The 25827-nt window shown below is 39.4% G+C and overlaps 1 protein-coding gene across 3 annotated transcripts in view; it reads left to right on the forward strand.

The window, feature by feature from the left end:
- The window catches only part of AGTPBP1 (ATP/GTP binding protein 1), a 200513-nt gene extending 175451 nt beyond the window's left edge, over positions 1 to 25062 (forward strand). The window contains exon 26 of one of the 3 annotated variants that reach the window (XM_033236931.1): positions 24318 to 25059. In XM_033236931.1, the coding sequence (XP_033092822.1) occupies positions 24318 to 24495 (178 nt within the window). In that variant the 3' untranslated portion in view covers positions 24496 to 25059. Of the gene's footprint in view, positions 1 to 24317 lie in introns of all 3 variants that reach the window. The other 2 variants (XM_033236928.1, XM_033236930.1) reach the window with 2 other exon arrangements.
- Positions 25063 to 25827: the final 765 nt, after the last annotated feature.

The raw sequence follows: 25827 nt of genomic DNA on the forward strand, positions 1-25827 counted from the left end.
AGTTAGCCATTCGTCTAATCATTTTTCAAGGTTTTTAGCTTCTTTGCAATGGGTTCGAACATCCTCCTTTAGCTTGGAGAAGTTTGTTATTACCGATTGTCTGAAGGCTTCTTCTCTTAACTCATCGAAGTCATTCTCCATCCAGCTTTGTTCCGTTGCTAGCGAGGAGCTGCGTTCCTTTGGAGGAGAAGAGGCGCTCTGATTTTTAGAATTTTCACTTTTTCTGCTCTGGTTTCTCCCCATCTTTGTGGTTTTATTTACCTTTGGTCTTTGATGATGGTGACGTACTGATGGGTTTTTGGTGTGGGTGGCCTGTCGGTTCTCAGATCTCAAACTCGGTGCTGAGAGAACCACTACTCTCTTCAAAGCTGTCAGACAGGGACATTTAAGTCTGCAGAAGTTTCTGCTGCCTTTTGTTCAGCTATGCCCTGCCCCCAGAAGTGAAGTCTACAGAGGCAGGCAGGCCTTCTTGAGCTGTGGTGGGCTCCACCCAGTTTGAGCTTGCCAGCTGCTTTGTTTACCTACTCAAGCCTCAGCAATGGTGGGCATCCCTCCCCCAGCCTCACTGCTGCCTCAGAGTTTGATCTCAGACTGATGTGCTAGCAGTGAGCGAGGCTCCATGGGCGAGGCCTCATCATACTCTTTAAGGGAACTGTGGCATAAAAAAGGTTAAGAGCTCCTCATTCTTATCATTGCAGATATATAAAAATACAAACCAAGCCAGGCACGGTGGCTCACACCTGTAATCCCAGCACTTTGCAAGGCCAAGGTGGGTGGATCACTTGAGGTCAGGTCAGGAGTTCCAGACCAGCTTGGCCAACATGGCGAAACCCCATTTCTACTAAAAATACAAAAATTAGCCCAGCATGGTGGTGTGTGCCTGTAGTCCTAGCTACTCAGGAGGCTGAGGCAGGAGAATCGCTTGAACCCAGGAGGCAGAGATTGTAGTGAGCTGAGATCCTGCCACTGCACTCCAGTCTGGGTGACAGAGTGAAACCATGCCTCAAAAAATAAAATAAAATAAAATAACGACAACAACAACTAATAATGGCCAATTACATATTCAGTTTTCTTTTGAGATTTTACTGTAGCTCTTTCTCCTGTTTATTGATGTAGGAAACAGTCACTTTTTCCTCCATGCTATCATTCCTCTTTATCTATCTCAGATGAATTTTTTACATACTTCTGACTTTTCCTTGACTTCTGTATCCTGACACTTTTGAGGATTAGTGGTTCTCAATCTGCGTTTGTCTGTGTTGCATGATTATATTCAGATTATGCATCTTTGGTGAGACTATCACGGATACTGTGCGCTTCTCATTGCATCTTATCGTAGAACACAGCTTTAATTTATTCCATTACTCAAGATGTTCCCTTTGATCATTTAATTAAGATGGTATCTGCCAAACTTCTCCATTATGAAGTTAGTTTTTTCCTCTTTTATAATTAATAAATATTTTTATGGGCACGTACTTTGAAACTGTCAGTATTCCATTTTATCATCCTACTTTTAATTTATTCATTTATGTATTGGGTTTATGATTTATAATTTTAATTCAGTGAGTTTTAATCTATTGCTGTCATTGTTTATTTTGATGCTTAAAATTTTCCTGATTTGGCCCCTTCAAACTTCTGTATGTTTTTTATATGTCCCCATCATTCTTTGAGGATTCCCTTGCTTTTTGGCAGAACAGGATTTCCCAGGCCGTCATTACATGTTCTTTATCTCAGTGTTGGAATCAGTCGTTTCTTCAATGCTCCCTGATTCCTTTTGGTGGAAAACAGTATTTATATGTAAGCCTCGGTGCTAGTTGTTATTTATTGCTTTTGTGATGTTACTGCTCTGAAGTCCTCTCAGTGGACAGAGCTATAGAATATATTTAAGTATTTACATACATGAATTTATATGTATGTGCACACATGCATATACATGCGTGCTCAAATAAAGACAGACATAACCTGAAAATTCTGAGTTCACAGTGATATGTTCAATTCTGATTCTACACCTAAGGGTTAAGTCTAGTTTTTAAATTTTAAATGTCTAATTCCCTTCCTTAACAGTGAGAAACCTGGCTGTCATTATCTTGAATATTTTTTACTTATTTGATCAACCTGCCTGTGTGTAACTAATCTTCTATCTCACTGCTCTCTCTCACATGCCTTCCTCACCCTGCTTAGGTTCCAACAATCCAAAGGGAGGGAGCTTTTTAAAAATTATTTTTGTAATCTCAGGGTCTGTCATGTAGTAGCTATTCATTGACCAATTATATTCTATTAATGAGTCATTATGTTTAGGTGTTTATTGCAAACCTATTATGGGCAGAGTGTGGAGCTAGAATCTCTGCAAAAGTAGGAGAAATGGGAATGAGAGCTCACTTCCTGAGGGGAGCCGATAGTATAATGGAGAAGGCACAGTTTATGTTTGTGAAGTGGCATGATGGTGTTATAAAAGAGTACAGAAATAACAGTTAAAAATTACATAGACATTTGGAGAAAAAGAGTTACCGAGTGAAGTCTGGGTTTATCTGGGAGAGTTTTTCCCAAGTCATTAGGTTTTAGGGTAGGGCTTGAAAGGTAATAGTAGATGAGGTTTGGTAAAGAAATAGCAGCTGAACGTGAAGGAAACAAAGTTAGCAATGGAAAATACAGTAGCCCCCTTATCCTTGGTTTCACTTTCCATGGTTTCATTTACCTGTGGTCAAATGCAGTCCAAAAACATTAAATGGAAAATTCCAGAAATAAACAGTTCATAAATTTTAAATTGCATGTTGTTCTCAGTAACGTGGTGACGTCTTCTGCCATCCCACTCCATTCCACCTGGGACATGAGTCATTGTTTTTGTCCAGTGTAGCCACACTATAGACACACTCTACCCTCCCCCTGCACCCCTTAGTCACTTAGTAGCTGTCTCAGTTATCAGATGGAAAAAAACAGATATATGGGGTTGGTACCATCCACAGTTTCAGGCATGAACAGAGGGATCTTGATCTTGTCCTCTGCAGGTAATAGGGGACTACTGTAGACTAGGTAGGGTGGAAAGACTTAACTGGAGCTTAGAAAAGTTAAGACTGAAGAAAATATCAGAGGAGCAAGTGTTCAGTTCTTTGCTAATGAGTAGAGATTTTATAGAAGAAGAAATAGTAATTGTATGTGTCTTTAAGTAGGGAATGATAAATGATCCATCCTACATGAAAAATGTATTAATTCAAAACATTTAGAAGCTTATAGTAGGCTGGTACTTCTATGACGTAAGCACCAGCTAATGTGGTACTCTGAGGAGAGTGGCGGCTGCAGAGCGATCTGGAGTTGTTTTTTGAGGTGGATACTTCTGGTGTGATATGACGCACTACTAGCGTACTGCTATTCAGTTTACGCTGCTTCTTAAATGTAAATTTGTTGTTGTTAGTGTTTTGTTTTTCATGTAATACAGATAGAGTAAATAAGGGGGATGAAGGAGCTTCTGACTGTGAGATGAAGACGAAACTAGCCAGCTTTATAATTTCAGATCAGATCTTTGGTATATACTTGTTGCTTTGAAGCCTGCTTTCCCCCACCCAATACAGGTTGGCAAAGCTTTTTTCCTTAGTTACTGCTACTTATTATTTTAATATCTTATTTTATAGTAATTGCTTATTCATTCAGCTATTCTTTTTCTTGCTCTTGGAAACTTTTCAGGAATAAGTGCAAATTCTTGTCATTATTTATATTATTGGTAATGTGATGTGGGGGATGTTGTACATGTTTCTTATCCTTAACTCCTTCTCTTAGCTGTTGATATTCATCCTTCAGTTGTACTCTGCATCAGTGATCACTAATAAAAGTTACTTTGGTAACAACAGCCATAGTTAATTAACACAGGTCACTTGGGTTTATTTGTTGAGTGGGAAACGGGTGGTGTGTTCATAAACTTTCCTTTGAGCATTTTTTCCTTCATCTTCTTTTGCTTTTTCTCCTCTTCCACATCTCAACTTACCTGCTTTCTGTGGGTGATATTCATTCCTGTGACTTCACATTCTACCTGTATGTTGACAACTCCAAAATAGTTACAATCTCCCAGACCTGTGGATCCATCTTTCAACTTGCTTATGTACACCTGGACACAAAATTAACTGGTCTAGAACTCAGCTTGTGACTGCTGCTCCCAGAGCAAACCTGTTCATTCTTAGCCATCCCTGTCCACCCAGATGCTCATGTCTTATTCTTGGCATTTTCCTCTTTCTCTCTTACCCCAACCCAATCCATCACCTAGAACTTTTCGGTTTCTCTTCTGTTTCTCAGAGCATTCATTTCTCTCCATCTCCTTTACCATTACAGTAGTCCAGGCTGCCATTACCCTTTGCCTGGACGACTCCAGTAACCTTCTGACTGCTCTTGCTCCATGAACTTTACTTCTGGTATCCTCCACCTTCTTTGCATGCACTGGTTACTCTCGTGCTTAGAAACCATTATCAGGCCGGGCGCGGTGGCTCAAGCCTGTAATCCCAGCACTTTGGGAGGCCGAGACGAGCGGATCACAAGGTCAAGAGATCGAGACCATCCTGGCTAACACGGTGAAACCCCGTCTCTACTAAAAAATACAAAAAACTAGCCGGGCGAGGTGGCGGGCGCCTGTAGTCCCAGCTACTCGGGAGGCTGAGGCAGGAGAATGGCGTAAACCCGGGAGGCGGAGCTTGCAGTGAGCTGATATCCGGCCACTGCACTCCAGCCTGGGCAACAGAGCGAGACTCCATCTCAAAAAAACAAAAACAAAAACAAAAAAACAAAAACAAAAAGAAACCATTATCAGTGTCCCAGGTGTGTAATGGAATATATCCATTGTCAGAGTCTCTGAGGTCCAGCATAAGCCACCTACACCTTCTTCTTTTCTTTCAGCTTGTCCTACTCTCACTTTGTATCCTTATCATTCTAACTGCACTGACCACCCTTGAATTTTCAGAACAGTGCTTCTAAACCAGCTATGGCAAAGGACCAGTTTCTGTTTTACAACTTTTTCTGTACCAATACTTGAGTAAAAATGCGATGAGAATGAAATACTATGAAAATGGAAGAGAGGACCCCAAAGAATACAAATATGAGCTCTAATTTCTTATTATTAGATTCACCATACCTATAATTTCTGTGTCAAATTGTTGTAAGGGTTTCTGAACACTTCATTTCAGTTTCTGTACTTCTGTCACCATGGGCCAGTAACAAAGAGTTTGTGGACCACACTGGTCAGTGGACCACACCTTGAGTAGCCTTATTTTAGAACAGATCAATCTCTTTGTCACTCTAGGGTCTTTGCATTTTTGGTTTTCTCTACCAAAATGTCTGTGCCTCCACTTCTTTAAGATTGTATTATTATCCTCAGTCTGGTTCAGTTTCAGTACATTGTGTTTAGGAGTAGACTTATTTTTAATATATCTTGCTTGACACGTAATAGGTACTTTTAATTTGAGGACTCTTGACTTCAGTTTTGAAGTTCTCAACCACTTTCTCTTTGAAAATGCTTCTTTATCATTCCCTTTATTCTGTTCTTTTAGAATTCCTGTACTGGAATTTCTCACTCTGTTCTCCATGCATATCTCTTAACCACTTTTTCATGTTTCCTTTTCCTGCTACAGTCTAGGTAAATTCTTCGGTAGCATTTTATAATTCACCAACTAGTTCCAGAATTTATCTCCTGGGAGATTTTTATTTTAATGACTATGTATTTCACATCTAATTTGCTCTGTTTTGTTTCTGCATTTATTTCACATTTTCTTTCTTCTTTTTTTTGAGACAGGGTCTCATTCTGTCACCCAGACTGGAATACAGTGGCACAATCTCGACTCACTGCAACCTCCACCTCCCAGACTCAAACGATTCTTCTGCTTCAGCCTCCTGAGTAGCTGGAATTACAGGCAGGTGCCACGCCTGACTAACTTTTGTATTTTTAGTAGAGACGGGGCTTCACCATGTAGGCCAGACTGGTCTTGAACTCCTGACTTCAAATGATTGACCTGCCTCAGCCTCCCAGAGTGCTGGGATTACAGGCCTGAGCCACCACACCCAGCCCTCGCATTTTCTTGTTTATCTTATGACTGTTATTCTTTCCTTCTTTGAAGACCCTAAGCACTTTCAAAGTCATTTGTAGATTGTGCTGTTTATTTTTATTGTGTTGGTAAATTCATCCACTATTTCTCATGATCCTATAGTTTGCAGGCTCACTTTGAGTAAGAGTCCCCCACTCCCAGGCCTTTCAAGCCTCTCCCCGTAACCTTTTAATGATTTTGTGATTCCTTCTACCTGGCCCTCTCAGGGCTCCAACACAAGTTTATGGTAGCATGATACTGACATTTCAGACTTCCCATCCTGTAGGACTGGGGATTTTCCAGGACAAGTCACTGAGTTCATGAAAGTTCTGGCTGTGATTCCCTCTGTCTTTCTTTCTGACTTTATAATTGCAATGCTATAAAGTCTTTAGCTTTAGGCAGAAGTCTCAGCCTTATTTTCTCAGCCTCCTTTCTAAAGTGGGAAGCCTTACTCCAGCTGCTGCCTTCACAAGTCTGAATTTAGCTGCCTGCCTGTAGGGCACTTTGTCAGCCTCTCTGTTGCCTTGAAGGAGCTACTGCTGCCTGCTTTTGGGCCTGGTGGCACACCCATGACCTGACTTCGTGATTCTGTTCTTTTTCCGGTCCAAGGAGATATATATCTTATTTCTATATGCATATGTGTCATTTTTGTCATCCTATTTTGTATTTTACCTAATCATTGCTCTGTCTTTGGGACAGGGATAACAGGAACCTGAAAGCATGTACTTTTCTCTACCAGTTTTTTTTTCTTTTTTTTTTGAGACAGGGTCTTGCTCTGTTGCCCATGCTGGAATGCAGTGGCATGATCATAGTTCACTGCAGCCTCAACCTCCTGGGCTCAAGCAGTCCTCCCATCTCAGCCTCCTGAGTAGCTGGGACTATAGACACATGCTAATTTTTTTTTTTTTTTTTTTTTTTTTAGTGGAGAGGGAGCCTCCCTATGTTGCCCAGACTGGTTTTGAACTCCTGGGCTCAAGCAGTCTTCCCACCTCGGCCTCCCAAAGTGCTGGGATTACAGGCATGAGCCACTGTGCCTGGCTTCAATACCAACTTTTAAGAGAAGCCTTTTGCTCACACTTTGCCTGGCTAACTCCTAGTTAACCCCAGAGACTGTATCTGTGCTCTTCAGTACTGCATAATGTGCCATTCATGGTACCTTGCAGTGTGTGCCAGTCACATATTGAGTTATTCGAATAAGAGGTAGGTAGCTATGTAAGATTTAAAAATTCAATTGAATTAGATTTCTGGGAATAGCACTGTCTTATATGCCCTAATTAATCATGTAAGCACGTTAGACTTTATCCTTTAGTCATTTGGGAGTTTTAAAGCCACTGACAAAGTATGCCATTTTACCTGAAAGAAGTGGATGCATTTTTCTGAAACTGTGAAGGTGGAGGCAAGAAAATTCTTAAAGTGTTTGGAATCATTTATATTTGAGAGGAGGATGAGTGCTTCAATAAGAATAGTGAGGATGAGGGGCAATGATTGCTTGAGGAGGTAGTATTAGGTAGCATTGGAGGGTCATAATGAGGAATATGGAATCAGAGTAGGGGAAGCCACATTTCCAAGTGTAAGTGAAAAGGGTAAATGACAGTATTAGAGATAGAACTAGGAGACCACTTAACTTTTACTAAGATCACCCCTCTGTCCTTTTCTCTTTATTGTCTGTGCTCTTCTGGGTCCCTTCTTTGTCCTTATAATTTTTAATCTATTTCGTGGTTCTAATGTGAAACTGAGGTATCAAGTTAATGAATATAAGTTCCCCCAACTTTTATTTTAGTTGAGTTCACCCTTTTATAATCTTTCAAATCCATCTTTCTCTGCCAGAATTTTGCTTTATTCAACCTGTATGCAGGGTGGATCGTGTTATTCCACAAATTAGCCCTCAATTCAGTTTTATCCTTCTTGGTTTTAACTATTTCCCGAGATACTGTATCTGTTATAAATTAATTTATTTTCATTTATAGGCAATGTATATCAAATATGCTTGATAATTGCAGCAATAAGAATAAATGTTTACATTAAATGTCTTTTTCAACATAAGTAGTAACTCATTGACAGATGTTATCCTAGTCCGCTCAGACTGCTATAATGAAGTACAATAGGCTGGATGGCTTATAAATGACAGAAATTCATGTCTCACAGTTCTGGAGGTTGTGAAGTCCAAGAGCAAGGCAATAGCAGATTTGGTGTTTGATAAGGGCATGCTTCCTCATAGGTGGCGTTCTTCTCACTGTAACCTCACGTGGCATAAACATTCAGTTCATTACCTTTCATCCCTGTTCTCATCCCAAAATTCATGTCCTTCTCACAAGCAAAATACGTCATTTCCATCTCAATAGCCCCAAAGTGTTCGCTTATTCCAGCATTAACTCAAAAGTTTAAAGTCCAAAGACTCATGTGAGTACAGTCATGAATCATTTAACAATAGGAATACATTCTGAGAAATGTCTTGTTAGGTGATTTCACCATTGTATGACTATCATATAGTGTATTTGCAGTAACCTAGATGGTATAGCCCATCACACACCTCGACTATATGGTCTAGCCTATTGCTCCTAGGCTACAAGCCTGTACAGCATGGGACCGTATGGAATACTATATATAATTGTAACACAATTGGAAGTATTTCTGAATTTGAACATATTTGAATATAGAAAAAGCACAGTAAAAATATGGTATTGTAATTGGGACCACTGTCATGTATGCATGACATCGTTGACTGAAACATCATTGGAGCATATGACTGTGTCATCTAAATCAGATATGGGTGAGATTCAAGATATAATTTGTCCTGAGGCAAATTTTCCTTTAGCTGTGAGCCTGTGGAATCAACCAAGTTAGGTGCTTCTAAAATACAATGGGAGGACAAGAACAGGGCAGACATTTTTATTCCAAAAAGAAAAAGGAGTGACAATTCTTGAGCATGTCCAAAACCTGAAGGCTTGAAAATGATCTTTAGCTGCATTCTCTGCTCTTCAGGCCCACTGGGGCTGCCGTTCCACCTTCTGGACATACTTGAGTGGGGGCTCCATCCCTACAGTTTTGCTGGCCAGTGGTTGGATCCCTAAGCCTCCAGGCAGTCCTGTCCCCACGGCTTTGCTGGGCCTTGCCCTGGTAGTAGCTTTTTGCGGTGACCTTGCCCTTGTGGTTCCTTGCCTGGGTTGTGAGCCTATGGCTCTATCCTTCGATATCTAGGTGGAGGTGGCCATGCTCCCCAGGCTGGTGAATTCTGGGGCTCAGCAGAGACAGCACACATGGATGCTGCCAAATGCCTGCACCCTCTGCAGTGGTGACCACTGCATGTATACCACACCTGGACCTTCCAGAGCCTCACCTTGTGCTGCTGAGGAGCAGGGTGCCAGAATGCAGGGAGTGGAGTCTGTGAGCCTACAGGTACAGGCGGCTCCTCTTTTGAAACCACTCTGATGATTCTGAATTGCCTGTTGGGGAGGGTGGGCATTCTTTTCTTGTCTTGGACAGTAGCTCCTGGCACTGTTTATTTGACTGACTGTATGCCTTATCAGTTGGTCCTTTGGCTACACCCTTGGTATTCTTTCCCAAACTCTCTTTCTCGTTTGTTACAATATAGACAGGGTGAGAGTTTTCCAAATTTTTAAGTTCTGCTTCCTCTCTCATGAACGATTCCATCTTTAATTTCTCTAGTCTTGCATTTTACTATAAGCAATCAAGAGAAGCCAAGCCATACCTTCAACAGTTTGCTTAGAAATTTCCTTGGCCAAATATCCTCATTTTCATCTGAGACCTCATCAGAATGGCCTTTACTGTCATATTTCTACCAACATTCTATCAGGATTATTAAGTATTCTTTAAGAAGTCTGAAGCTTTCTCTGTAGCTTTCCTGTTTTCTTTTTGAGCCTCATCAGAATCACTCTTTATGGGCATTCACAGCCATGTATTCCTTTTGTAGCATGCACCTCCATACTCTTACAGCTTTTACTCACTACCCACTTCCACAACTGCTTCCACGTTTTTCCATGTTTGTGACAATAGCACCCCCAGTTCTTGGTGTCCATTTCTGTCTTGGTTTGTTTGAGCTTGTGTGACAAAATACCATATACTGGGTGCCTTATAAAGAGCGGAAATCTATTTCTCACAGTTCTGGAGACAGAGAATTTCAGGATCAGGGCATCAGCAGATTCAGTGTCTGGGGAGGGCCTGCTTCTTTGATGGACAGTGGTCATCTCACGGTAATCTCATATGGCAGAAGGGGTGAGGGATCTTTATGGGGTCTCTTTCATAAGGGCACTAATCCCATTCAAGAGGGCTCTGCCGTCATGACCTAATCACCCCGCAAAGGCCCACCTCCTAACACCATCACCTTGGGAATTAGGGTTTCAACATATGAATTGGGGTGGGAAGGGGGATGTAAATATTCGCCCAATTTCAGATAGTATGTAATGATTCTTTACAACACTGAACCATCAGGTTTTTGGCATGTAACATTTAAGTTTGTTTAAATAAACTAAGAAAAAGGTAACAGACTTATTCAAAGTGAATCTGTGATAATTATGAAAAATAAGTCACCAGTCATTCCATTTAGTTTCTACACCATTGCTTTATTTGGTGAAAGATAAGTTTAGTCTTTTAAATAACAATGGCGATTTAAAAATTATGTGTAAATTAAACAGAGCTTAAAACTACTAATCTGTAAAATTATTTTAATTGGAAAAGCTTGAAACTTCTGAGTGTGTGAGTTAATATTACAAAGTTGACAGAATCTTAACGCTGCTGGTGTTACTATGTATGTAAGCTATCTTTTTATTATTTGTTTTTAGCCTTTTGTGTCTTTAAATTTAAATATGTCTTGTAAGCAGAATATAGTTATTCGTTATCAATCGGAGCATTTCGTTCACTTACATTTATTGTAATTATTGACATATTTAGGTTTAAATCTACCAGATTATTATTTGCTTTCTATTTGTTCCATCTGTCCTATTTTTTTTTTCTTTCTTTTAGATTGGTTAATTTTAGATTTATGTCGGTTTTATTTTCTTAACTGATTTTAATGGACACTTGACATTACTTCATGCAGCCTCACTTTATCAAACTCTTAACATAAAGTTGTAGTTTTGGGAGGCTGAGGCGGGTGGATCAGGAGGTCAGGAGTTCAAGAGCAGCCTGGCCAAGATGGTGAAACCCCGTCTCTACTAAAAATATGAAAATTAGCTGGCCGTGGTGGCAGGTGCCACCTAGCTACTCGGGAGGCTGAGGCAGAGAATTGCTTGAACCTGGGAGGCTGAGGTTGCAGTGAGCTGAGATTGCACCACTACACTCCAGCTTGGGTGACAGAACGAGACTCCTTCTCAAAAAAAAAGGAAAAAAAAATGTACTTTTATCTTTTTTTGGATAATACAGGATTCTTAGAGCATGTTAAGTCCATTGAACCCCCTCAACATACCTGTTGCTGTTGTTAGATACTTCCAGTTACTGTGAGTATTTTTAACTTTATAGATATTTTTGTTTAATGCAGTCATTAGCTCTCACTACACATTCCACCCCCGATCTTTTTTTTCTTCATTTTTTCCCTACATTTTGAGTTTTATCTGAGATCATTTTTCTTTTTCCCAAAGAACACTGTTATCTCTTCACCTTTACTTGTGAGGGATATTTTCACTGGCTGGAGAATCTAGGTGACATTTACTCTTTTTTTTTGTTTTTTGGAGACGGAGTCTTGCTCGGATCTCAGCTCATCGCAAGCTCCGCCTCCCGGGTTTACGCCATTCTCCTGCCTCAGCCTCCCGAGTAGCTGGGACTACAGGCGCCCGCCACCTCGCCCGGCTAGTTTTTTGTATTTTTTAGTAGAGACGGGGTTTCACCATGTTAGCCAGGATGGTCTCAATCTCCTGACCTCGTGATCTGCCCGTCTCGGCCTCCCAAAGTGCTGGGATTACAGGCCTGAGCCACCGTGCCCGGCCAAGTGACATTTACTCTCTTCAGTACATCAAAGATATGATTCTGTTGTCTTCCATCTCCACTGTTGGGATGTCCAGTTAGCTGTTCATCTTATTGTTGCCCTTTTGAAAATGGTCTTTTTTTTTTGAGATGGAGCCTTGCTCTGTCGCCAGACTGGAGTGCAGTGGCACAATCTCGGCTCACTGCAATCTCTGCCTCCTGGGTTCAAGCAATTCTCCTGCCTCAGCCTCCCAAGTAGCTGGGACTACAGGCGTGCACCACCACACCTGTCTAGTTTTTGTATTTTTAGTAGAGATTGGGTTTCACCAGGTTAGCCACGTTGGTCTTGAACTCCTGACCTCGTGATCTGCCCGCCCCCAGCTCCGAAAGTGCTGGGCATGAGTCACCACGCCCGGCCAAAAATGGTCTGTCTTTTAAGGCTAAGTTGCTTTTATGAATTTCTCTTAGTCTTTCATATTTAGGAGCTTTACATAGATAGGATTTTCTTTTTATTTTTGCTTGAGGTTCCCGAAGTTTCTTAAATTTGGAGCTTCATGTCTTCTATCAGTTTTGGGAAATTCTTAGCTATATTCTCTTAAAACATTGTTCCTGCCTTCATTGCCTCTCCTTCTGGGACTCCGTTTATATTTACATTAGATCTTTTCACTATATCCTCTGTGTCTTTTATTCTCTTATGAATAAGTTTCTGTCCTTTCTATTTATAGAAAATAGATTTCTATCTCTTTGTGCTTTCTTCTGGATGTTTTTCCTAACCCATCTTCTGATTTGCCCATTCTTTGTTTAGCTGGGTGTTATCTGACATTAAATTTATCTTTTTAATACTTGATGTCATTAGTTAAGGAGTTAGGAAAAAAATCAATCTACAAAGACTCGCTGGGGATTTTTTTTTTTTTTTAATTTGAGAAATATTGCCTTAAGGGCATAAGCCAGCATTTGGGGAGCTCAACAGGTTTTACTTTCGAGCAGACTTTGACTTGCGCTCCCCACTTGCACCCCCATTTTCTGGATTGTACTTCTGCTCCTTCTGCCTATTGGCCCTGTGTGCGTGGCCTCTCTGAAGCATCTTTTGAAAGCCAACTTCCCATCTTTGTGAAATGGGAGATGGGCTGAAGAAGAGAATTTGAAGGTCTGACTCCTCTTTATAAATCTTTTAGCTGGTTCTTGTTTTCAATTCCACCCTAAAACCCATTTGTTAGAAATAACCACTGTCTCCAATTGCTGAACTTTTCTAGGGCTTTGTAATGTAAATCAGCATTTTTTCCCCTTGATTCCTCTCCCTACTGTAGGTACTTAGCAAAGTGAAGGAAGTTGGAACTCAAGACCATTAGTTTCATCCATCTGCCTCCACCTGCCTCCATCTTCCAACATTTTGTTGATATCTCTTGTTTGCTTTTGATACTGGTATGCTGGAGGGGGTCTCCAAATGCTGATGGGACCTTGACCCCAGCCAGTGTCTGTGTCCAGGCTGTTGACACCAGCATGCCAAGGAATTGAAGGATGAGTCAGAAAATAGTGAAAATACAGAGATGTATTGCAAAACAAAAGTACACATTCAAGAAAGGGGACTGTAGGCATACTCAAGAGACAGTCCCACAGTGGGGTCAGGGATTTTTATCTTTTATCTTTATGGTTTCTTTAATCAAAAGGTGGAATATTTGTGAAGATAACTGGAAAAAGGTGGAGATTTCTCAGAACTGCTGTGCCTACCCACTTTTACACCAAATATGGGTGTACCTGGAACTGTCATGACACTGGTGGGTGTGTGACTTAGTATGTTAATGAGCATATGATGAGGTCCTAGGTGAAACCTAGGTCAATTCCAGTGTTGTGTTGGGTCCAGTTGGTCTTAGCCAGGTCCACACCCTGGTTTTTCAGGGTCTTATCAGTCCCTAGTTTCTGCAGCCATTTCAGCAGTTTCTTTTTGCTAGTCATGTGAAACTGCTGCCTGGAATTTTCTATTCTCCTGTGATCACCCTGTATTATTCCTGTCTCATTGTTACCTCCTCTTGAATTTATTTTCTCCCTATGAATTTATCCTTAAAAAAAAAAAAAGTTATTATTATTTGTTTTACTGTCATCATAGTAGTAATTAAGAAGGGATCAGAAATAAATGCTTATGTTAGATCCTCTGTGTTGACCAAAAGTTATAGAACTTTCTTTTCAATAATGTTCATTGTTGAATATTCATTACGTTATATATTCCCAGGGCATTTATTGGTAATTACCAAACAAAAGTCATTTTAATTTTACCCATTTGTGTTGTATAATAAAAATTCCATCTGATGCAACACTAAGTCTGCATTACGTTTTTCCTGGGGTAGGTGTTTCTGTTTCAGGTCAAAGCTGGAAATACTGGTAGGACTCATAAAAGCGAATAGCTATAGTATTTTTGTGCTTAGCAAAAGGCATTTTTATTTTATCTATTATCTGAACGATTAAACAGATGTAAATAGCTATCAACTTAGTGATTGTTAGTCTGTAAGACTTAGCTGTATAAGGAATTTGATGATTGTAAAGATTTATGGATATTTATATTTTTGGTAGCCTCTTGGAAGAAGTTATTTCTCTCACAATAAGTGAGACTTCAAAGTAAGAATGTATCAGCATAAGGAAGAATACATAGTGTTATTCATATTAGAAAATAATGTATATTCTTCAATTGTTGCTGATTGTAGCATTCCATATATTCCTGATAAGATCAAGTTTTTAAATCTGTGGTTCAGATTTTTTCACATTGTAATGGTTTTTGGGTCTGTTTGTTCTATTAGGTATTAAGAGAGATGTTTTCAGGTTTCCCCTATGACTGTGAATGTGTCCACTTTTCCTTTTAGTTCTGTCAATTTTTGCTTTATGTATTGTTATAGTAGATGTGTAGAACTTTTGAATCATTACATCATTCTGGTGGATTGATCCCTTTATCATGAAACGTCTCTTCTTTGGTAATGCTTCTTGCTTAAAAGCCTGCTTTGGTTTACATTAGTGTAGCTGTCCTAGTTTTGGTTGGTTAGTTTTTGCATAATGTGTCTTTTCCATCCTTTTAGTCCCAGTTTTCTCTTTATATTTAAGATGGGAGTCTTGTATGTATCATGTCATTGTATTTTATAATCCAGTTAGTCATCTTTGTCTTTTAATTGGAATATTTACTCCATTTCCATTTAATGAATTACTAATACAGTTAAGCTTGTAAGTTACTATATTTGTTTTCTATTGGTTTCACTTGTTTCATGTTTTTTTTCTCGCCTTCTTTGAGATTAATTCAAAACATTTTATTGTTATTCCAGTTTTGTCTCTCTATAAGCTTGTTCCATTCTCTTTTACTATTCTTTTACTGGTGCTCTAGAGATGACAACATGGGTATTTGGTTTATTAGCATATAATAAAAAGTACTCTTCTTGCCTCTTCACAGACAATGCTAGGACCTTGGGATGTATTCTACTCACCTTTTCACCTTTTGTGTTGTTGTCATATATTTTAATTGAACTCTATATATTTTATTTTATTGTTTTTTATTAGTATTTTTTAAACGTTTAGGTTCAGCGGTGCATATGCAGGCGTGTTACGTAGGTAAATGCATGTCACGGGGGTTTGTGGTACGGATTATTTCCTCACCCGGGTACTAAGACTAGTTCCCAATAGTTATTTTTTTCTGATCCTTTCTGTTCTCCCGCTTTCCATGCTCAAGTATGCCCTAGGGTTTGCTAAACTGAACTCCATATATTTTAAATCTAATTACACATTATTAATGTTTTAGTTAGTCATATTCACTTATATTTACTGTTCTGTTGTTCTTCATTTCCTCCTCTATTTCTGTGTTTTGGTTTAAGATTATTTTTCTTTTAGTGCATGTCTGCTTACAACAAATTATTTCCATTTTTATTTATTTGAAAATTTTCTTATTATTTCACCTTCACTTTTGAAGACTGTATCTCCAGTATAGAATTCTAAGTGGGTCTTCCCCCTAGTGCCACCTCGCCCCCCTCACTGGCACTTTAAAGAGACCACTGCACTGAATTTGAGCTTCCATTGTTTATGCTGAGAAATCAACTGTCTTTTTTTGAGATGGAGCCTTGCTCTGTCGCCAGGCTGGAGTGCAGTGGCACGATCTCGGCTCACTGCAATCTCTGCCTCCCGGGTTCAAGTGATTCTCCTGCCTCAGCCTCCCGAGTAGCTGGGATTACAGGCACGCACCACCACACCCAGCTAATTGTTGTATTTTTAGTAGAGATGGGGTTTCACCGTGTTGTGCAGGATGGTCTCAATTTCCTGACCTCAAGATCTGCCTGCTTCAGCCTCCCAAAGTGCTGGGATTACAGTCATGACCTGGCCTACTGTCTTATTTTTTATTCCTTTGAAGGTAATGAGTCTTGTCTGGATGCTTTTAGGTTTTTCTGTCTCTGGTTTTTAGCAATTTTGCTATGAGTGCTAAGAGTTGGTTTTCTTTGTATTTATCCTACTTGGGATTTGTAGCCCCTCCTAAATGTGTGATTTGAGTCTTTCATTGTTTTTGGAAAATTCCCAGCCCTTAGTTCTTCAAATGTTGCATCTGCCGCATTCAGTTCTCCTCAGCAGGTGTAATTTATGTGGAGATTTAAGTTTTCTGTCCTTTTTTGCTTTCTTCCCTTCAGTTTGGACATTTCCTACTTACCTATCTCTTCTTCGCTAATTCTCTTTCCAACTCTGTCCAAAAAACAGTTTTAGACCTATCTTTGAGTTCTTCATTTCAGTTAAATATTTTTCACTTCTAGGCTTTCCATTTGATTCTCTTTAAATAGATAATAGATGGTGAAGTTCTTCATTTCATCGTCTGTTTAGACATATTAATGACAGTTATCATTTAAAGTTGCTGCCTGAGAAACCCCATACTGAACTACCTTTGGGTCTGTTTCTGTTGAAATACTTTTCCTGTTTCTGTTTCTTCATATGGTAATATTTGGTCAAATGCCAGGTCTTACGTATAAAAACTTCAGAGGCTCTAGATATCTTCCCTCACGGAAGATTCATTTTATCTTCTGGTAGGCTTTTAGAGTAGGGCAGATTGCCTCAGTCCAGAGAGCCACTCATTTGCCTTAAGGTAGGGTTGCAAAATGTGTGGAACCTCTTTTAACTCTTGGTTCACCCCTCCTCCATTTGTAAGCTGTAGCCCTCCAGAGGTCACAACTGAAGGCCTAGGCTCCTCCTCTCCCCAGCACCACAGGACTACCAGAAATTTCTGTTGCTCACTTGTTTATTTTTTGTTTTAGTTATTTTGCTGCTTTATGCGTTGGTTTTTAGCCTCTTCTACTATGTAATTTAAAAATTTGTCAAATGTCTTTAAGGGAAAACTGTCAAGTGTTGAGGTCACATCTCTGCACCTCCCTTCTTTCAGGAACCTTGGCAGCTCTGAACTTCAGTTTTTGCCTCCAATCCTTTGAAATTGCTGAAAGCTCTGATGACTTCTCTGCCTCTAACAGCTGCCCTTGCTTGGCCTGGGTTCCACTGGACTTTGCCCCACACACCTTTTTTTCTTTGCTGATTTTGCTTTGTATCCTTTCACTGTAATAAGTCATAACTGAATTCAACTGTGTGCTGAGTCCTGTGAGTCGTCCTAGCAAATCACTAACCCTAAGGTGGTCTTGGGACCCCTGATGAGCATGTTCATTCTCCATTTCTGTAAAGGTTGGTTATCCCAGAGGTTCTAATGTTCTGCTGAGAATGATCAGAGACAGATGGTTTTGTGATCCTTTTATGGATGTGTGCAGCTGAGGCTCAGAGAGAGAAATTTACCTGAGGCCATCCATCTAGAAATTCCTGTCAGAATCAGGAATTGGATTGAGGTCTAACTCTAAAATTCACGTTCCTTTATTGTATCTTGTATCCCCCAAGTTTATAACCAAAATTACTAGAATATAATGGTTTCAATTTTTGAAATGCTCTTGTGTAATTTGGATAATTTAATCATTTAACACTTTCATTATGTGTAAGTAATGTTTTAAATCAATGGCAAAATAAGTTGGAGTTTAGTGACATAGTCTAATTGCCACTTCCCAAAGCCAGGTTAGTGATACAGCTGCTCCTTGACTTACAGTGGGATTATGTCCCGATAAACCCATCGTAAGTTGAAAATACTGGAAGTTAAAGGACCATTTCCTACACCTAACTACCAAACATCATAGCTTAGCCTAGCCTACATTAAACATACTCAGAACACTTAAACAGTAGCCTGCAGTCAGGCAAAATCATCTAAGGCAAAGCCTGTTTTATAATAAACTGTTGGATATCTCAAGTAATTTATTGAGTATTATACAGAAAGTAAAAAAACAGAATGATTTCGCACCATTGTAAAGTCAAAAAAATTTAAGTTGAACTATTACAAGTCAGGGACTGTATTGTTCTTTTCAACAAAAGTACAAATAAATTAGCAATTTTTTTTTTCAAATAGACATATTCTCTCACTGGATATTCTGTACGCTAGTTCTGTGTGTATGCATGTATGTCTATATGCTGTAGCTATTTAAGCCTGACAGAAATTGTTACTTGCATTTTCTATGGATAACTTTGTTCACTTTGTGATATTTTTAGGAGATGCTGTATTTATCTCTCACAAGATAGGAATAAAAGTTTGTAAATTATATAAATGAAACATCCTCTGGTATTTGTGCAAATAGATTTTCTTTCATACTAAATCTGACATTTCAATACAAGAAAATCAGACACAATCAGCAAGTCACAGATGCTGATAATTTAGGCAATGGCATATTTTTCTGCTTGTGCATCATTTTCAAAAATTTTCCCCCACGATATTTTATTATGCTATCTTAAAACAGGTGGGTTATGCTCAAGAGTTCAGAGTGCAGAGTTCTGAGGTGCAAAGGTAGATGGAGTATTTTTCATCCTATTGGCTTGAGACAGGCCATTGCCTGGGTTCTTTAGGAATTGAGAAAGGTTGATTTACTGTTTCTTGAACAAGATAGGTTTTATTATTGCCATATTATGAACTCAGCAACTTTGTAAGATGGGTAGGACTGATATTGTTATCTCTGCTTTACACTGAGAAACCTGTGCCTGGAGAAAGGAAATGGCTTGCTTGGGGTCACACAACTGGTAAATACAGTAGAGGCACAACCCAGAATTTCCAACTCCATGGGCAGTGTTTTGCTTTCGTTGTGCCTGTTGTAGGTGATGGAGCTGAGGATCTACGTTCTGGTGTCTTGGATGTCAAATCAGCTCTTGTGGAAGGAGATGGCGTATATTTGAGGGAGATGGTGAATTTTTTAGGTTTAGTTTTGTGTTACACTTAATAGCTTAACGTGAGGGTAGCCAGAAAACTTTCTGAATCTGCATAAAGTAAACTTTTTTCTGTTCTCTTTAGAAATCAGTTGAAATTATAAACCTTTTCTGCATCATAATGACACCATACAGTGGAGAATTTCAATGCATTCATCCTGTGAGGAAGGCTCTTTGGGTGAAAGTTTCGATGTTTTTCTTGAAGCAGCATGACAGTATTTGGTTTTGGACTAAAATGCTGTTTTCCTTAAGATGAAATATTTCTTAATTGCTTTTGGCTTAGTCTATTCAGAGTAGAAGGATGGATGTTAAGGCAGGTGTACACAGGGCAGCTGTCAGAGAAGGAAGCAGAACAAGCCAAAAGGAGTAAACTTATGTGAAGAAAATGGGGACGTAAGGAAATGGTGGCGTTAAAACAAAGTAATCATGATGGGAAATAATTAAGTACTGGTTAGACTTTTTTTTCTTATGATTGTAAGAATTTTTGGACTCCTATCTGCTTATTTAAAGCGATTATTTTATAAACATAGGGCAAATGACCTTGAAGTCTTTTTCTTAAGTGAAGGTTTTGTGAGAATCATAGGAAATAATGTCTATGAAGGCATTTCCTATGTTGTAAAGTGCTCAAAACATACGTTCAAATTATTAATAAAAGCAAAGATGAATTGTTGTGATTGGTCTTGTGCCTTGAAGTTTGTTCACTAAAGTAAAATCTGTGGGATTAAAATTGAGGATCTTGTCAACCTCAAGGCTTTTCATAAGGAGTTTAGCAGACGTTTATTGAGGTGCCTGCAATGTGTCATGCCCTTCTGGAAGCTGACAGGAGGCACTCAGATGGCTAAGTCACAGTTCTTGATCTTACAGGTGCTTGTGATTTAACACTGAGAAGACAGGCACACAAATGAGTGGTTTCAATTGCATCCATAAAGTGATCAGAAAGAATGTGCAAGGTACAAAGGGGATATAGAGAAAGGACACATATCCCAAGATAAGCTTTAAGGACGAACATCTGCAGATGAGACCGAGCTGTGTTTTGAAAAAATAAGACTATTTGGGGGAAGAAAGATGTGAAGTATACCTGCATTTGTCCATTATAAAGGTGTTCCTTTGTAGCAACTGGGTACTTATAAACTGAGACTGGGTAATTTATGAAGAAAAGAGGTTTAACTGACTCATGGTTCTGCAGGCTGTACTGGAAGCAGGGTGCCACAGTATGCTTGGCTTTTGGGAAGGCCTCAGGGAGCTTTTACTCATGGTGGAAGGCAAAGCAGGAGCAGACATGTCACATGGCAAGAGGGGGAAGTGCCACACTCTTTTAAACAACCAGATGTTGCATGAACACAGAGTGAGAACTCACTCATTACCATGAGAGGCACCAAGCCAGTCATGACCCAAGCACCTCCCACCAGGCCCCACCTCTGACACTGGGCATTACATTTCAACGTGAGATTTGGAGGGGACACACATCCAAACCCTATCAATACCTTATGCAGAGGAAACAGGGCTGGTGAAGGCTTGCAATATGAAATGTGAGGCATGGAGTGGTCAGGATATTGAGTAGCAGGACTTGTTTGTGGCAAACTGGTTTGCATGACTCTCAGAGTGACTGATACCAAGCATACTGGAAGAGGATTGGGCTTGGGGAGAACAGTGAGTTCTCCAGATGCTACATTTGAGGTGCACGTGAGACAGTCATGCAACTGGCAAGTCTATGCATCTACAGAAGTTCAGTGGAGAAGTTGGGGCTAGAAATTTGGATTTGGAAGTAATCAGAATACAGATTAAAATAGATGAACTTGTTCAAAGAGGGGATGCTTATAAGAGCTATTGGCTAAGAAAGCATTTTTATAAATATAGTGCCTAGGTTTGAGGAACACATAGAGGATGAGGAGCACATGATCACCATTGAGAAGGGACAGAAAGGAATTAAGCAAACTAGAATAGAAGGGTATCAGAATTTTCACCACCATGAAGCACAGTGGAAAGAGCTAGTAAAAATGGACTGGAAAATGGTGATTGGAATAGCAGTCTGAATGCTGGTTTTAGTGAAATGTTGGGGGTTGTAATCTTCTGTTTTTCTCTTTCCCCTGTCTCTATTTATTTCCCTAGCTCCTTCGAGATCCCCTGATATCTTCTCTCTCTCTCTCTCTTTCTCTCTCTCTCTCTCTCGCACACACACTCACTCTTACACACACTTGTGCATACCTCTTTCCACCATGAACTTCCTCCTCTTTGCACACTCAGCCTGACTGATGTGCCTGAGCTAGCACTGGTTGGCCCATCACAATAACTCGACATGTGCTGTATACTTCAGCTCTAATGTAGACCTTAATGAAGCTGTGGCTAGGAACATGATTTTATTAGCACCTGGAGAAACAAGAGTCAAATATTAGGGCCATTGTGGGTTATAGGAGTGGAATCAGAGGAATGGACCAGTTTCATACTCTTACGAGAATGGATGATTTCAAGAAATGAATGGAGTTCTTCTCATAGTCAACATGATGGATAAGCCGAGATCAAGAACTGACAGGATCAGATTATTTTCCTGAGCATTTCTTGTGAAGATGCTTCTTTTAATTTTCCAGGTGCTTGCTTTCCAGGTTGTGCTACTTTGTCTTAAAAGTGCACATCAACATCTGATACAAACATTGCTGTAAGATTCCATACTGTCAGGGAGCTTATTTAGCTCCATCCTGGGCATCCTTCTTGCTCCTAAATCATACTTCTGTCATTCTGTTTCCTCATTGACTTCAGCTTATAAGAGTAGGCTTTTTCTGTAAACGCTTTCCTTTTGTTCAAATTGATTAACTCTCTAATACTCAGTTTCCCATGGAGAATGAGATTCTTACTCTGATTCCAGTGCAGTGGCTGGGCTCCCAACAACCAGTTTCACTTATGCCAAGTCTGTTTTCAGATGGGAAAGGTAGGCTGGAATTCCGCTGTCCATAGATCTCTTGAACAATGCGTGCTTCCCTGCCCACCTACCCAACACGTGGATTTTGTGTTCTTCCTACCTGTGGGGAGACGCTGGCCACTTCTTGTCTATCTGAAAGCAGCCTCTGTAGTTCTGGGTGGTTTCCCCAGCCCCTGTGCTGGCACAGTGCATAACTTTTTAGTATGTGTCTCTTCCTCACATTTCCATTATCATTTCTTCTTGTTATGACTGTCTCCAGGAAGAAAATAAGTATGTGGCAAGGGAAGGTTTGTCTTTTCTCCCTTCCCTCTTTTCCCCTTCTTTGCTTCAGTTAGTTTTCCATTTATTCTAAGAATCACCTGGGACTCCTCTGAGAATTTGAAATACAAACTCAAGGAGGAAGAATGAATTATTGTATTCCAAAAGAAACATGGTAAGTCATTTTAAAAGTCCAAATAAGGTCAGGCGCAGTGGCTCACGCCTGTAATCCTAGCACTTTGGGAGGCCAAGGCAGGCAGATCACTTGAGGTCAGGAGTTCGAGACCAGCCTGGCCAACATGGTGAAACCTCATCTCTACTAAAAATACAAAAATTAGCCAGGTGTGGTGGCGGGAGCCTGTAGTCCCAGCTACTTAGGAGGCTGAGGCGGGAGTATTGCTTGAACCCAGAGACAGAGGTTGCAGTGTGTCGAGATTACACCACTGCACTCCAGCCTAGGCAACAGAGAAAGACTCCATCTCAAAAAAAACAAGAACAAAAACAAAAACAAAAAAAAACTCCACAAATAATCATTTCTTTTAATCTAATTTGTTTCTCTAAAGACCTAACAGATCCATACTAAATATTTTAGTTGCAAATTAAAAACTGTGAAATTGTTCTTGTGAGTGTTAGGTATGTTGTTGAGTCTCACACAATCCTCCAAGCCACTCAGCCTGATTTATTTGGACTACTGTATCGTATTGCAAGCTCTGAACTTTTAAGAGGAAGTTTGCTACATTAGATCAAGGTGGTTTTGCAATGTATTTTTCTCTTTAATGAGCAAGATTAAAGCAAGTATAGGAAAAGAGGTACTCTTGCCAGATAAGTCTTGCAGACTTCTCAGGAAATTAGAACCATATAATCTATTAACTTTCCCATCCCACGTTAACTTCCAGATATCTGGACTGAATTTCATACTCAGTTGCATGAATTCTCTCATTTTAGGTGCCTAATGACATCTGCTTCTCTCTTCTTTTAACAGATTACTGTTCCCTTTTCATTGTCTGATCTTATAGGTTTTAATTGTATCAGTTATAGGAAATCCTTTTTGGAAACAGGTGGGAAATAAACAAACATACATCTATATGAAATTAAGGTAGTTTTGGGCACTACCTTAGAGATTTTGAAATGTTTCTGTAGTGTTTCTTTGATATTGTGTGTGTGTGTGGGCGTGTATCTCACAAATGGGGAGATATCAGAATAATGTGATATTTTTCTAGGAAAGAATACGTTACAGAACCTAGTAGAAAAGTTGTCTCAGTCCCAAATGACTTACTTCATGAAATATTTAGAAGCACTTAGTGCTTTTAAGCAAATGTCTTATTCTGTGTCCTTAGGGAAAGTAATTAATCTGGGTATAGAGTGTTCACTTGTTTTTCATTTTTATTCTTGACCTACGGAAACTCGGGGGGTGGGTACATGGGCTGTTTTTATGGCAGCTAATCACTTTATAGACTTAGAGTGAGTGGTTTTAGTGCATTGCTTGAGAAGCCAATTAAATGCTCACAGTTTCTTGTAAGGACTGTTGAAATTATATTTGCCTGATTTACAGTGATTAAAGTAGAATTTAAAAATAAATCTTGGCTTGCAAATTGATGAAGTCTTTCAAAGAAATAACCTGATGAGACAGTTCACTGTTTTTTTAAGCTATCTAACGTTAGGATATATGTTGATACTCTTGTAATATAATTAATAATTCACATTTCACTGCTTATTGTCAATACAAGGAACTTTCACCTATTATAAATCTCAACTTGTTCATTTGAATAAGATTTTTAAAGTTAATGCAGCTTATATTATGTTGGAATCAGAGTCCAGTATGGTGAAATAATCTTACATTAGGACCTTAAGACCTAACAAAGTCTTGTATGTTCTGTGTGTTTTGGCTGCAGCCCTACCACTTACGTTTTGGATGAAGATGAACCTCGGTTCCTTGAAGAAGTTGATTACAGTGCAGAAAGTAATGATGAGTTAGATATTGAGTTGGCTGAAAATGTAGGAGATTATGAATCTTCTGCTCAAGAAGAAGTACTTTCTGACTCTGAATTATCAAGAACATACCTACCTTGAGCCCGCTGCCATCTCTTGTTAACCGCAAAGAAGAAATGGAATATCTTGGTTTTTATTTCACAGGAAACTTGAGAGAAATGACTTTATACCAGAGCTGACTCAAAAAGACAAAAAGTAACTTGGGTCAGTTTGGTTTCAAGACAATAAATATGTTATTAATTAATGATAAAATTGGCACTTGTTTTATTTTAGATATTCAGTGCACTTTATGTAGCATTGAATGATCAAATATTGGATTTACCCTTAAAACAACCTGAGTATCATTGCATGAATTTTTATCTTCCTATGGTTATATCCTGCATCAAATGGATAATTTTGAAGTGTGTTCAAAATATAAAATTGAAATTTTAGAGTTGTTGAAAATCCTGAGTTGTTGAAAACTAATATATATGGATATGGATTTCTATAGATGTGTTTGTTTAGAAGTGGGTAGATATTGGAGATAAGACTGTTCTTCAGAATCATGTTAACTATTGGGTTGTGACTGAAGTAATCCAGGGTTTGCCTTGAAACCATTACATTCTACATTTACCAAATTAAACAAATAAAACTGTATTAAATGTTGCATTCATTTTGTCATCTTCTTTAACCAGCTCAGATTATTTGATGTATAGAACTTTGTGAGAATGTGATAAAAACCCAGAATTGGACACAGTGATAAAAAGTTGCTTTTAAGAAAGTTGGCTGGGCATGGTGGCTCATGCCTGTAATCCCAGCACTTTGGAAGGCTGAGGTGAGTGGGTCACTTGAGATCAGGAGTTTGAGCCTGGTCAACATGGTGAAACCCTTCTACTAAAAATACAAAAATTAGCCAGGTGTGGTGGCACGCGGCTGTAATCCCAGCTACTCGAGAGGCTGAGGCAGGAGAATCACTTGAACCCAGGAGGCGGAGGTTGCAGTGAGTGGAGATAGCGCCACTGGACTCCACCCTGGGCAACAGAGTGAGACTGTCTCATTAAAAGGGAAAAAAAAAAAAAGCTGAATATGCTAGCCTTAAATTTTGTTATGATAGAGGTATACCCACACCTATCATAAGAGATATATCTGAACAGCCCATTTCTCTAATACTTTGCCTCATGGATATACCTAAAGTGTATCACTGCAGTTGGACAGTTTGTTAAGAAGCTTGAAAAATGCAGTGAGGAGATGATCTGATGTTAAATGTGCATTTGTCTGTTGAGCTTATTCAGCATCTCGTGAGCTGTGCAGTATTATTAGACTTACTGAAGTGAATTGATTTAGGGCATGCTGACGCTGGTATCAAAATCCTAGATGACTGCAGTACATTTAAACCCTTTCTTTTTTGTTTTTTGTTTTTGTTTTTGTTTTGTT

Source organism: Trachypithecus francoisi, unplaced genomic scaffold (assembly GCF_009764315.1).
Source record: "Trachypithecus francoisi isolate TF-2019V2 unplaced genomic scaffold, Tfra_2.0 Lachesis_group16, whole genome shotgun sequence".
Lineage (NCBI taxonomy): Eukaryota > Metazoa > Chordata > Mammalia > Primates > Cercopithecidae > Trachypithecus > Trachypithecus francoisi.